The 13706-nt window shown below is 37.9% G+C and overlaps 1 protein-coding gene across 2 annotated transcripts; it reads right to left on the reverse strand.

Moving 5' to 3' along the window:
- Positions 1-354: 354 nt before the first annotated feature.
- Positions 355-13702, reverse strand: qng1 (Q-nucleotide N-glycosylase 1). 2 transcript variants are annotated; one of them, NM_001083558.1, is made up of 5 exons: positions 13643-13682; positions 9386-9727; positions 5615-5871; positions 2279-2474; positions 355-646 (listed from the first exon to the last, which is right to left on the reverse strand). In NM_001083558.1, exons 2-5 carry the CDS (start codon positions 9720-9722, stop codon positions 417-419), a joined length of 1020 nt encoding a protein of 339 aa, NP_001077027.1. In that variant the 5' UTR covers positions 9723-9727; positions 13643-13682; the 3' UTR covers positions 355-416. The 2 variants fall into 2 exon arrangements, with proteins under 2 accessions (NP_001077027.1, XP_005167380.1); XM_005167323.4 differs by having other exon boundaries at positions 360-646; positions 9386-9724; positions 13643-13702.
- Positions 13703-13706: the final 4 nt, after the last annotated feature.

Below are 13706 nucleotides of genomic sequence, written 5' to 3' on the forward strand. Positions count from 1 at the left end.
TGGACAACGTAATTTGTTTTAAATTCAATCCACTTAACTCTGTAAAAGCTAATACGCTGATGTAATTCCTTCATGTTCTCTCAGCACAAATTGAATGTGTGGAACCATGCAATGTTTTCAGTGTATGTAAAAAAACAAAGCCTTTACTGGTTAAAGGTCCCGTGAAATTAATGTAAAGATTATTAGATGTTAGAATCAGTATGTTAGCTTTAAAGATGTCTATATACTATAGTGTTAAAAAACAGCTACAAAAATTAGTGTTTAGAAAATATAAAACTGACATAAACATTTAAAACATTTTAATTGTTGCGTGAACTAACCCTTAATATTAAAACAATATATTCCAGAAGTAAATCGCCTCGTTTTCATCATTTTATTTAGAGTTCTAAACAGCATGATAGAAAAAGGAGATGCAGTCAATAGTAGATGCATCGTGTGTGATGGATTGGGATGTGGGCCATTTCTTTGTGGTGTTTTTTGGCATATGGCCACAGGTAAAAGTCAATGAGAGCAGAGTTGATGTGGCAGCTCTTCCCATCTTTCTCCTCCACCAGCTTCCACAGATGCTGTCGGATCTTCTCCACACACCAGATAGAGCAACCCCTGATCTCCACCTCTCGCCTCTCACCCGAGCTCAACAATTCACCTGTGACAGAAGAATTCAGTTCAAGTTTATTTGTCTACCGCTTTTCACAATAATTATTGTATTAAAGCAGCTTTACAAAAAGTGCACAGTATTGTGTTACAATCAAATTTGGAAAAAGTTAAGGTTATTACTTTATTACTTACAAATAAATATAATTAACTAGTAACTAAACTAAACTAACTAAAAATAGCTTTTAACAGTTAAAGTTATTATATATAAACATAGTTAACCTGCAGTTATATAGTATATAAATGATGTCTATGTGCTCGTTCAATTAAGTGTATTTGTGTATTAAGTGTATGTTTTGTCCTCTAAGTCCTCGATGGATAACAATCATTTATTTATTTAAAACCCCAAATCAGAAAAAGTTGGGGCAGTATGAAAAGCGCAAATGAAAAAATAAAATAGTGATTTCCAACTTTACTTTGACTTGTATTTCTTTGCAGACAATATGAACAGGTGAATATAATACAAAAGCAGCATCCAAGAAGGTCTAGTCCTTTAGGATGGGCCGAGGATCACCAGTTCCTCAAAGAAAGATAGGAAAACATTTGGATATTTCACCTTCAACAGTGTAAAACACCATTAAAAGGAATCTGGAGGAATTTCAGTGTGTAAAGGACAAGAGCGCAAGCTTAAGCTGAACAGCTGTGATCTCTGATCCCTCAGGTGGCACTGCATCAAGAATCCTCATTCATCTATAAGCGATATCACTACATGGGCTCAGGACTACTTTGGCCAACCTTTGTGAAGTACCACAATACTTAGTTTTATCCACAAATGCCACTTAAAACTGTATTGTGCCAAAAGGAAGCCCTATGTTAACAGTGTCCAGAAGCGAAATCAACTTCTCAGAGCTTAGAGGCATCTAGGATGGACCATCACAAAGTTGAAACATGTACTTTGGTCAGATGAATCAGCATTTCAGGTCATTTTTGAGAGAAATGGACGCCGTGTGCTGAGAATCAAAGAAGAAAAGGATCATCCAGACTGTTTCCAGTCCAAAAGCCAGGGTCTGCCATGGTCAAGTGCCCTTGGCAAAGGTAACATACACTTCTGTTCTATTAATGCTGAAAACTACATGGAGATTTTGGAGTATAATTTGCTGCCTTCAAGAAGACGTCTTTTCCAGGGACACCCATGCAAATTTCAACAAGACAACGCAAAACCACATTCTGCACACATTACAAAGTCCTGGCTGCGGAGGAAGAGGAAACAGATACTTGACTGGCCTGCCTGCAGTCCCGACCTGTCTCCAATAGAGAATGCATTTTGAAGCGCAAACTGCAACAACAACACCCCGTACTGTTGCCCACCTGAAGACTTGTTTGCAGGAAGAATGAGATCAAAATTACACCTGAAACACTTCATCACTGTCTTCGGTCCCTAAATGTCTTTAAAAGTTTGTGAAAAGTAATGGCAACATTAATCTTTGCACCACTGCATATAGCGAATTACAATTCTGATATAAGTCTCAAAAGAATTATTCTCAAAAAAGCTGTCTGCATTGCTGTAATGGAAACGTTTTCTTCACTCGTAATCACTTGCATGTTGCACTCTTTCAAATAGATTTTAAAACAGTTCAGAATCTTTAAAATAGGTCCAGACTAGCTAAGCAAACAAGCTACAAACCGTTTTTCAGTGTCTCCATAAGGGCATCGGAGTAGCGTAAAGCCCCCAGATACACCAGGCCCTGTGGGACCCTGTAGTCGGCGAACATGGTCAGGTAGTCGAGGTTTGGGATGTTGCCTTCTCCACGTGCCTCCATGATGCCCCAGAAGTCTGCCACAAGAATCTGAGCCCTCTTGTAAAACGAGATTCTCTTACCCTACAACAGCAAACAAATATATATATATATACCTATTAACAAAACATTGATATATATATAGTACTGTGTAAAAGTCTTAGACCACTAGTATTTTCACCCAAAAAAAGGTTTAAAGTCGGTTATTTTTATATTTAGAACTAACCGACTTTAAACCTTTTATGTGGTATAAATAGGAGTGGGGTAATCTATATAACAAGCTGTTTTTACTGTATAAAATATGTAACAGAGGCCAGCTAGCAAAGTGCTATGCAGGTAAAACTCACCCCTCTGACCTCAAAAAGGTGCTCTAGCAACAAACATGGTCTTTAGCCTTCTTGTTAGAGCAACCGACTCCCATACAAAGAATCGTTGGTTCGATCCCAGCTCAGAGTGGATTAGGTGCAGTAGGACCGGTGAGTTACACATGGGGGTTCGGGATGGGACTGAGGTTTAGGTGAGTGAGTGCAACGGGTGTCAGCTAGCAAAGTGCTATGCACGTAAAATCTCACTCCTCTGACCTCTAAAGGTGCTCTAGCAACATACACTAGAGGCCATGGTCTTTAGCCTCCTTTTTAGAGCAACCGACTTCCATCCAAAAAAAATCACCGGTTCCCAGCTCAGACCGGGTTGGGTACAGTAGGACCAGTGGGTTACAAATACATCAGATCTATGAAGAGTCCTTGTAAACCACTATTAATGTGTCCTGGTCCTGGTGATGACTTTAACCACAAACTCATTGGCACTTGTATTAAAAATGTCAAAATGCAGATTGTTTCCTTTGAGGGTTGGGTTTTATAATAATAATTTATTATGGAGTATGCAATTTTAATCAAATGCAATTTAATTAAACACAAGAAAACGTTGTTACTAGGGATGTAACGGTATCAGAATTTCACGGTACGGTAATACCTCGGTATGAATGTCACGGTACGGTATTTATTGAATCATTTACAGGAAAAAAAAAACTTTTGAAAATACTCCAAAAAAGTGCCAAAAGTGTCAATGACATACAAATTAGCCATCTATCTGTAAGCTTTGAAACACTAACTTCAATTTTAATAACAAAAAATTATTAAACCATGTAAAAAAATAAAGTTTCAATTTAGTATTGTTGAAAACTCATCTCATTCAACATTTAATCACTCACTCACTTAGATAGAGATGGGTTTAAAGGAAAATTATCATATAATTATAATCTGGTAAAAGCTGGTATCTCTGGGTATTTACAATGTCCCCTGCAACAGAAAAAAGCCCTCTCATTTGGGACTGAGGTTTCTGGGACAAGAGAGATATGACTTGGCCCTTGTTGACAGCAATGGGGTAAGGTTGTGCATTGTTTTTCCCCCACTTGAGAAGACAAACCATGAGTGAGATAGAGATCTCATGTCTGCATTAATCTGAACAGTGTGCTGTGTTTCTGCAGTCCCCATGACTGATTATTAGTCGTATTCCCCAACTTGCAGGCACGTGCACACATAGGGCTCAACCTGTGCAGTGCACATGCCCTTTTTAGTCTTGGATAGAAAGTGCCCTTCCAAAACGATCAAAAGTGCCCCCGCGACGCGACACACCCTCCGTCCAGTCCAGCCCTTCAGTAGGCGCGCGACAACACCTCTCTTGAGTATGCGCGCTCAACCCCCCCTCGGCGCTTTACAATACGCGCGCCACAACACAGCTGATTAGAACGCGCGCGACAGCACCGCTATTCAGCACGCGCGCGGCGACAACACCCGCTTTAGGTTCGATCATTTCCATCTTTTTTTCATCTCCGCTACTAGCAGCACACTCCATTTCCGCATTACTGGATCTGTAGCGACAACAGACCGCAAAGGATTATGGCCACGCCTGGGCTGATGGGAAATGTAGTTTCAGCTACGTCCCGTTCGCTTCATTCGCCTGAGCAAATTTTCTCAGAAGACCTATAGTTTTACCGAGTCATGCGACTTCGGTAATATCTAAAAAATTTAATATTGCGGTATGACGGTATTTACAATACCGTTACATCCCTAGTTGTTACACTTTGTAAAACGGGACACATGATTAATGTTAGGTGTTGTATTTACTAGCCTGAAAAAAACATTGAACAACACATTTATTACAGAATTTATTCATGTTTGACATGTTTAGTCCCAACATTACAAGGTATGTTATTCCGAGATAACAACCGCTTAATAACACAGGTTCATCCGGGAACTCTGAATCATCTTATGCCCCATTTCCACTGAGTGGTACGGTACAGTTCGGTTTGGTACGCTTTTAGGGCCGTTTCCACTGTCAAAAGGCGTACCGAACCAAACCGTACCATAACACTTTTTTGCCACCCTTTCTAAAGGGTGTGAATCTTGTGAATGAACAACGCACAGGTTAGTGTAGACTCCGTTTTCATTTCTGTCGGCTTTGCCCTTAATTAAAAAATTGCTAAACTATTTTGGCTCAGACCACTGTTCATTCATTCATTCATTTTCTTGTCGGCTATTTCCCTTTGCTATTCCGGGGTCGCCACAGCGGAATGAACCGCCAAGTTATCCAGCAAGTTTTTACGCAGCGTATGCCCTTCCAGCTGCAACCCATCTCTAGGAAACATCCACACACACAAATTCACACACTATGGACAATTTAGCCTACCCAATTCACCTGTACCACATGTCTTTGGACTGTGGAGGAAACCCGGAGAAAACCCACGCGAACGCAGGAAGAACATGCTAACTCCACACAGAAACGCCAACTGAGCCGAGGTTTGAACCAGCGACCTTCTTGCTGTGAGGCGACAGCACTACCTACTGCGCCACTGCCTCACCCTCAGAACACTGTTTTGTGTCTAATTTTTATTTTTTGTGACATCCAGGACTGTTGTTATCATAGAATAATGCACTTCAGTCTTTATTCTAAGTGCTTTATTCTGCGATAACCCCCTCCTGGATGTACTTTAACCTTTACCTAACTATGTGTCCCGTATTGTAAAGTGTTACCACAAAATAAAAATAAAAAGTCCAATTAAACTTTCATTGATTCGTTTTCCTTAAGCTTAGTCCCTGATTTATCAGGCGTCGCCACTGCGGAATGAACCAATTGCAGAATGAACTACTCTGCCATATGTTTCTCACAGCAGATGCCCTTACAGCCGCAAACCAGTAATGGGAAATCAATCAAACATCTTTAACCTCATATGTGGCTTCATCTCTATATGACGGGATGTTCTCCACAATGTGCTGGACCATCTTCTGGGCATCGTTCTCACAGCGGCTCATGAATGTGCGGAAGGATCCTCCGTGCTGGACGAGCACCCGTCCAGCCTCTGTCAGGGCCTGGTGCCGCTCTCTCAGCATGGGCATGGGTGTAGGGCTGTCCGAACGCAGCACCTTCGCCAGCTCGGACTCACTGATCTCACTGAAGAAGCTGGGGTTTGTAATGGGCACTCCTGAAAAAAAGAAACAACATCAGCGGCGCACATCTTAGCATTTTTTTTATGTAGTCATTTTCTGTTTGTTTCAACTTGCGTATTTGTCTAATAGACCTATTCATTGATTAACTGCGGTGATCATTGTTAGCTGGTGTAATGTCAAGAGTTTTGCAACAGTAGAGTTTGAGCATGCAAAATTCTGTTGTACGGCGCGGCAAAAGGGGCGGGATTAAACAATTAGACCTGATTAGACATTTAAAAAAAGCAAGCAATTGGTGCATATGTTAGTGTCTGTACAGTGAAGGAGTGTTTGATGATTTTAACTTCATCCTTTGCATTAATAGACTAATCATTGCATTAATAGTTTAGTTCTGTTTTTAAATAATTGCATGAACATATTCTGATGTGTTTATCCTCAAATAACCTTGTGCTTAACCTCATATAATTTTGCTCCATAACAGCCTTTGTGTGACTGATAACTGAGAAGTTAACTCCTCATACTTGTTATCGACGGAATGTTACATCTTTTCTTCTAGAGCAGGGGTGTCAAACTCAATTCCTGGAGGGCCGGAGCCCTGCACAGTTTAGGTCCAACCCTGCTCCAACACACTTACCTGTAGGTTTAAAACAAGCCTGAAGGACTCAATTAGTTTGATCAGGTGTGTTTAATTAGGGTTGGAACTAAACTGTGCAGAGCTGCGGCCCTTTTGGAACATAGTTTGACACCTGTGTTCTAGAGCAGGGTTTTTCAAAGTCTAAGACAGTGGGCCTCCCTTTTGACACAATTTATTCATTGGCGCCCCCCTCCTCCCAAACACGCATGCACACGCACACGCACACGTACACGCACACACACACACACACACACACACACACACACACACACACACACACACACACACACACACACATATATATATATATAACGTAAATCCTAAACTAAAATACTGATCATCATATCGTCGTCTTTTGGGTTTAAACCCTGAACTCGAAGGCTTTTGTGGCGAGGGGGCGTGGCCGAGAGCCGTGGGAAGGGAGTGAGGCCACCGCGTAAGTGGCAAACCTGCCTCGGATCCCATGGAAGGAGCTCTGGATCATAAAAGGAGGAACGAGGGCAGAGGAAGCCGAGAGAGGACCGGGCCCGGACATATTTTACTTTTGCTTTTGGAGACTGCCGTCCGTTTGTTTTGGTTTAGACGACAGCCTCCGTGAGGAGCTGCCGTCACTGTCATTAATAAATCACTTTAAAACTGCTTCGGTTCTCCGCCTCCTTCTTCCCGGCGGCCAAAGGGCCGTGAACTTCATTACAGCTTTGAATCGGGGGGTCTCAGAAACCGACCCATTGTATTAGAAGGCATATACCTGTATTGGCGGGCTTGCCAAACAGAAGCAAATTCACAGCTATGCCTTCTGGGTAAAAAAGGTTTTCTTATATTTGACGTATTAGTTTTTTTTTGCTTTGTTTAATTAAAACGTTTAAATATAATAAAAAATACATATAATAATTAAACTTAATAATTATATTTTTATTATATTATATTTTTTCCCGCGCCTCCCCTGACATGCTCTGGCGCCCCCCAGGGGAGGCGCGCCTCACACTTTGAAAACCCCTGTTCTAGAGTGTGCTCATTTACAAGAACAATCACAGGCTGGAGGGGCTCAGGCTCACTCTCCTGTAGGCTCTGTTATGTGTATGCGTACATTTTTCTCTGCAGATGTGCTGTTCTGCCTAACAACTGATGATTTAACTGATTATTGAACTGATCTGAATGGTGGATATTTCTTACTAGCGCCCACGGGTGGGGCCGAAGGCAAATCGGCGATATATACTTGGTTGCCAGGGTTAGAGAGTAGTGTGGAATGCCCACATGTAAACCTCATACTGTAAAGCAGGGATGTCCAAAGTCAGTCCTGGAGGGCCGATGTCCTGCAGATTTTAGCTCCAACTTGCCTTAACACACCTGCAAGGATGTTTCTAGAAACCCTAGTAAGAGCTTGATTAGCTAGCCCAGGTGTGCCTGATTGAGGTTAGAACTAAACTTTGCAGGACAGCAGCCCTTCAGGACCGAGTTTGGACATGCCTGCTGTAAAGGGTTTATTCTGCAGGCCAGAGCGCTCTGTATGCTTTATCCATTTGATTCATTAAATTAATATGAACTTATTTTAGGCCTCTGGCCGATCTTTGAACCTGGGGGACTAGGGGAAAGTCCAACAACAGAGAGGCCATGTTTTGATCTTCGATTGGTCTCACGCAATCAGGTGATGCCATTTCGCAGGTCAGAGTTGATCAAGCTTGAACTTTGCAATGTAAAAAAAAATGTAAAACTGCTTTTATTCTAGCCGAAATAAAACAAATAAGACTTTATCCAGAAAAAAAAATATTATAGGAAATACTAGGGAAAAAAATCCTTGCTCCGTTAAACATCATTTGGGAAATATTTTTTTTTTAAAATTCACAAAAGGGCGAATAATTTTGACTTAAACTGTATATATAATATAATATAATATAATATAATATAATATAATATAATACTACATAATAGAATATAACATAAGATAACATAATATAACATAATATAATATAATATAATACTACATAATAGAATATAACATAAGATAACATAATATAACATTATATAATATAATAAATTATAATATAATATAATATAATATAATATAATATAATATAATATAACATAGCATAATATAATATAATATAATACTACATAATAGAATATAACATAAGATAACATAATATAATATAATATAATATAATATAATATAATGTAATATAATATAACATAACATAACATAACATAACATAACATAGCATAGCATAGCATAGCATAATATAATATAATATAATATAATATAACATAATATAATATAATATAATACAATATAACATAACATAACATAACATAATATAATAAAATATAATATAATATAATATAATATAATATAATATAATATAATATAGCATAATATAATATAATATAACATAAGATAACATAATATAACATTATATAATATAATAAATATAATATAATATAATATAATATAATATAATATAATATAATATAATATAATATAATATAATATAATATAATATAATATAATATAATATAATATAACATAACATAATAATATAATATAATATAATATAATATAACATAACATAATAATATAATATAATATAATATAATATAATATAATATAATATAATATAATATAACATAATAATATAATATAATATAATATAATATAATATAACATAACATAATAATATAATATAATATAATATAATATAATATAATATGATATGATATAATATAACATAACATAACATAACATAACATAACATAACATAACATAACATAACATAATATAATATAATTTAATATAATATAACATAACATAATAATATAATATAATATAATATAACATAATATAATATAATATAATATAATATATAATAATAAACAATAAAAACTACATAGCTGCCTATAGTGAATAAAGTAATCGTCGTCACCTTCGTCCATGGCTCTGGTGATGGCGGCACAGAGAGACATGTACCCTCGATAGGTGTCTCCCCTGCACACCACCTCGCACTGCTCGTCCTCTTTCTCAGGCCAAAAGGAGAAGTTCATGGTGTCTGTCACAAACACCCAGTTGATGGCGTCGTCCGAGTCCGGTGACGGTGCGAGAGGATTCATCTTCTTCCAGCCGCTGGCGGTGAACTCGTCACTGTCCCGGAGCTCATAGATCATCTGTGCCACACGTTTAACACCGTCTTCATCCACAAACACATCCCGACTGCGCTCAGACACAAACCGGCCGGACTCTCGAGGGGACAGCGGCTGCTCCATTCCTTCTGTTTGGAGAAAGACTGTGAGTTTGTGGCTGCTGAACACTAAAAACCCATGCGAACATGGGGAGAACATGCAAACACCACACAGAAATCCCAACTGACCCAGCCATGGCTCAAACCAGCGACCTTCTTGCTGCGAAAGATTAATCGAATCCAAAATGAAAGTTTGCTTTTCTCATATAATATATACAATAGTTATGTCTGGTTCTCGAGCCTGATTGGCTAATAGTCATACGACATTCTGCAATATCAGCACTCGTACAGCCTCTTCACCCTTGTGTATTACTCTGTCCACAAAGAGTGACAGCAGATCAATAAACTCACTACAATCATTCAAATATTAGCTCTGGTTTGGAGAAGTAGCAATGGTTTCTGCTGTTCTGATGTCAGCTGCAGATGTGAATGAATGGCGGAAGAAAGTAGTTCCTCGTACAAAAAGGTTTTTCAGACTCTCTGTGTTTGATTTTCGTTTTATATACACGATTATGCCATCAAACTGTTGTATAAATGCAATATCACACTCCAGAAGTGCACACAGTGTGAAATGGCTGTATATTGGCACTGCTGGGGCACTAGGACACTCGGCCTGTGGCTTCGAGCCAACACACGTCTCCCACGAGTGCCTATATTCAGCCATATTGCATTGCTACGAGTGTGATATTGCTCAGATATAATATTATATTATTAAAACAAATCTATACCAAACTTTTTTATATTTTATATCTAAATATTATGTATGTATGTATATATATATATTTATATGAGCAGTATTACACTAGTAGCAGTGCGATATGGCTGTATATCGGCACTGGTGGGAGGGGTGCGTTTGCTTAGTGCTCCCACCAGTGCCAATATACAGCCATATTGAACTGCTACGAGTGTAATATTCCGTTTATACAACAGTTTTAAGAGGAACTACTTTCTTCCGCTTTGGATTCAAAGCTGACAGTTAAACAGTTGAGCGTGCATCTTTTAAACTTTAGATCTGTAGTGTCTGCTTTTTGCTGGCTTTATGTGGGCGGGGTAATACACAAAGGGTAAGAGGCTGTACGAGTGCTGATATTACTTAAATATATCACGGCTATCAGCCAATCAGATTCGAGAACCAGACAGAACTGTTGTATATATATATATATATATATATATATATATATATATATATATATATATATATATATATATATATATATATATATACAGTTAAAGTCAGAATTATTAGCCCCTTTTGATTTTTTTTCTTCTTTTTTAAATATTTCCCAAATTATGTTTAACAGAGCAAGGAAATTTTTACAGTATGTCTGATAATTTTTTTTCTTCTGGAAATAATCTTATTTGTTTTATTTCGGCTAGAATAAAAGCTTTAAAAATTTTAAACACCATTTTAGGGACTAAATTATCAGCCCCTTTAAGCTATATTTTTACTCGATAATCTACAGACCAAACCACCGTTATACAATAACTTGCCTAATTACCCTAACCTGCCTAGTTATATAGCTTAACTAGCTATGTGTTTGGACTTGTGGGGGAACACGGAGCACCCAGAGGCAACCCACGCGAACACGGGGAGAACATGCAAACTCCACACAGAATCGCCAACTGACCCAGCCGAGGCACGAACCAGCGACCTGCTGCGCCACTGCATCACCCCATATAATCATTTATATGCTTAATTTTTTCTTTTTTTGTTTAGTTTTTTTCCTAATACTGACATGTATTGTATATACTACTTTTTCTAATCCTAAAAATCTTCAAATCTAGAGAAACAAGCAATTATTTATACAGTAGAGATTAAGCATCAAACATTCTTAGAGATTAAACATTCTTTGAAACCTTTGAAATAATTTAAGTTCATTCATTTTCTTGATGGCTTAGTCCCTTTATTAATCCGGGGTCGCCACAGCGGAATGAACCGCCAACTTATTCAGCAAGTTTTTACGCAGCGAATGTCCTTCCAGCCGCAACCCATCTCTGGGAATGAAATAATTTAAGTCAGCAAAATAAATCTAAACAACACTGTTTTAGTGGTTTTATCGTTAAATATTTATATAATTACTTAACGTGTTAATTACTTTATTACTCTGCATTTTAACAACACTGTTTGTCGTAAACAATTTCAAACAAACCGCAATTTCAAACTTATTCTCGAAGTGTGCATTTTGTGTCATGTGCCTTGATCAGCTGAAAAGCGGATGTACTGAAGTCTTTTAAATGCCTCATCAAGCAATCCTTCTCCAATTCTCAATCACACTGAATATCGAAAGAAGTAACGATATCGGTGGTGTAAAGTAACTAATTACAATAACTCAAATTACTGTAATTGAGTAGTTTTTCCCAGAAATTGTAATTTAATAAGTATTTTTAAAAATGTGTACTTTTACTTTCCCTTGAGTACATTTTTAGTGCAGCATACTTTATACTTTTACTCCACTACTTTCCTTCGACCTGCATTCACTACTTTATTTCCTCTTGTCTATGGGAATTAGAAAAATCTGTTCTGTAAGTCCTGTCCAATCAATTCACACATAAAAGGTAAATTGCATCATAGTGAACTACCTCAAGACATCTGCACTTTACATTGCAGCAAACAGTTTGGAAGCATTAAAAGTGTCCAAGAAGATGTTCAAAATCTTTACATGCATTGACCCTGAGACCTTTTAGATCAGGAATGCCCAAACACAGTCCTGGAGAGCCGATGTCCTGCAGATTTTAGCTCCAACTTGCCTCAACACACCTGCACGGATGTTTTTAGAAAGCCTGGTATATGATTGAGTAGCTAGCCCAGGTGCGTCTAATTGAGATTGGAACTAAACTTTGCAGGACACCGGCCCTCTAGGACCGAGTTACCGCAATGACATCTATCAGACGTTGAATTTTGGTTGCTATAACTGATGAATAAATGTCAGTATTTGTCATCAATAGGATGTTGGTTCAAGATGTTGGCTTGACATTGGATTTTGGTCACTTTCTAACAACCTCAAATCAACCAAATATCAACGTCTAATGATGTTATAGCTTGACGTTGTGTCAACGTTACCACTATGACGTCTATCAGACGTGAATTTTGGTTGCCATAACTGATGAATAAATGTCAGTATTTGACATCAATAGGATGTTGGTTCAAGATGTTGGCTCGACATTGGATTTTGGTCACTTTCTAACAACCTAAAACCAACCAAATATCAACGTCTAATGATGTTACAGCTTGACATTGTGTAGACGTTTCAACTATGACGTCTATCAGATGTTGAATTTTAGTTGCCATACCTGATGAATAAATGTCAGTTATTTGTCATCAATAGGATGTTGGTTCAAGAGGTTGGTTCGACATTGGATTTTGGTCACTTTCTAACAACCTAAAATCATCCAAATATCAACGTCATTTGATGTCATTATTGGACATCAAAATAGTGTTGTCCTTAGACGCTGGCTAGACATTGAATTGTGGTCACCTGACATCACAACCAAAATCTAAACTAATATTAATGTCTTATGATGTTGTGTGGCTGCTGGGCAATAAATAAATGCACTACAGAATGTTACGTTTACACACACATCCACAAATTACATGTTAATGCGTCAACTAACAGCGTAATACTCACTACTCACTCATGAATACTTTTAAAAGAGCTACTTTTTACTCCTACTTTGAGTAATTTTACAACAGATACTTTTACTCTACTCACACTACATTTTTAGGCAGGTAATGGTACTTTTAATTAAGTAGCCTATGCTTTTCAATACTCTTTCCACCACTGAACAACCCAATGACAGAAGAGGAGAGTTATGACAGACATGAGAGCGCAGGAGGACCTGTGTGAATGGCTCTGGAACAAAGTTGTACATCCACTGCAAACACAGACTTGTCTTTTTTGTAAGTAGAGCTGTTTCACAGAATTATCTGTAATTCAGAATACACACCTGTTGTAGTGTCCGTGTTATGTGAGCTGCTTCTTCCCGCTTTCTTCTTTTGCTAAGACTGCTC

Source organism: Danio rerio, chromosome 8 (assembly GCF_049306965.1).
Source record: "Danio rerio strain Tuebingen ecotype United States chromosome 8, GRCz12tu, whole genome shotgun sequence".
Lineage (NCBI taxonomy): Eukaryota > Metazoa > Chordata > Actinopteri > Cypriniformes > Danionidae > Danio > Danio rerio.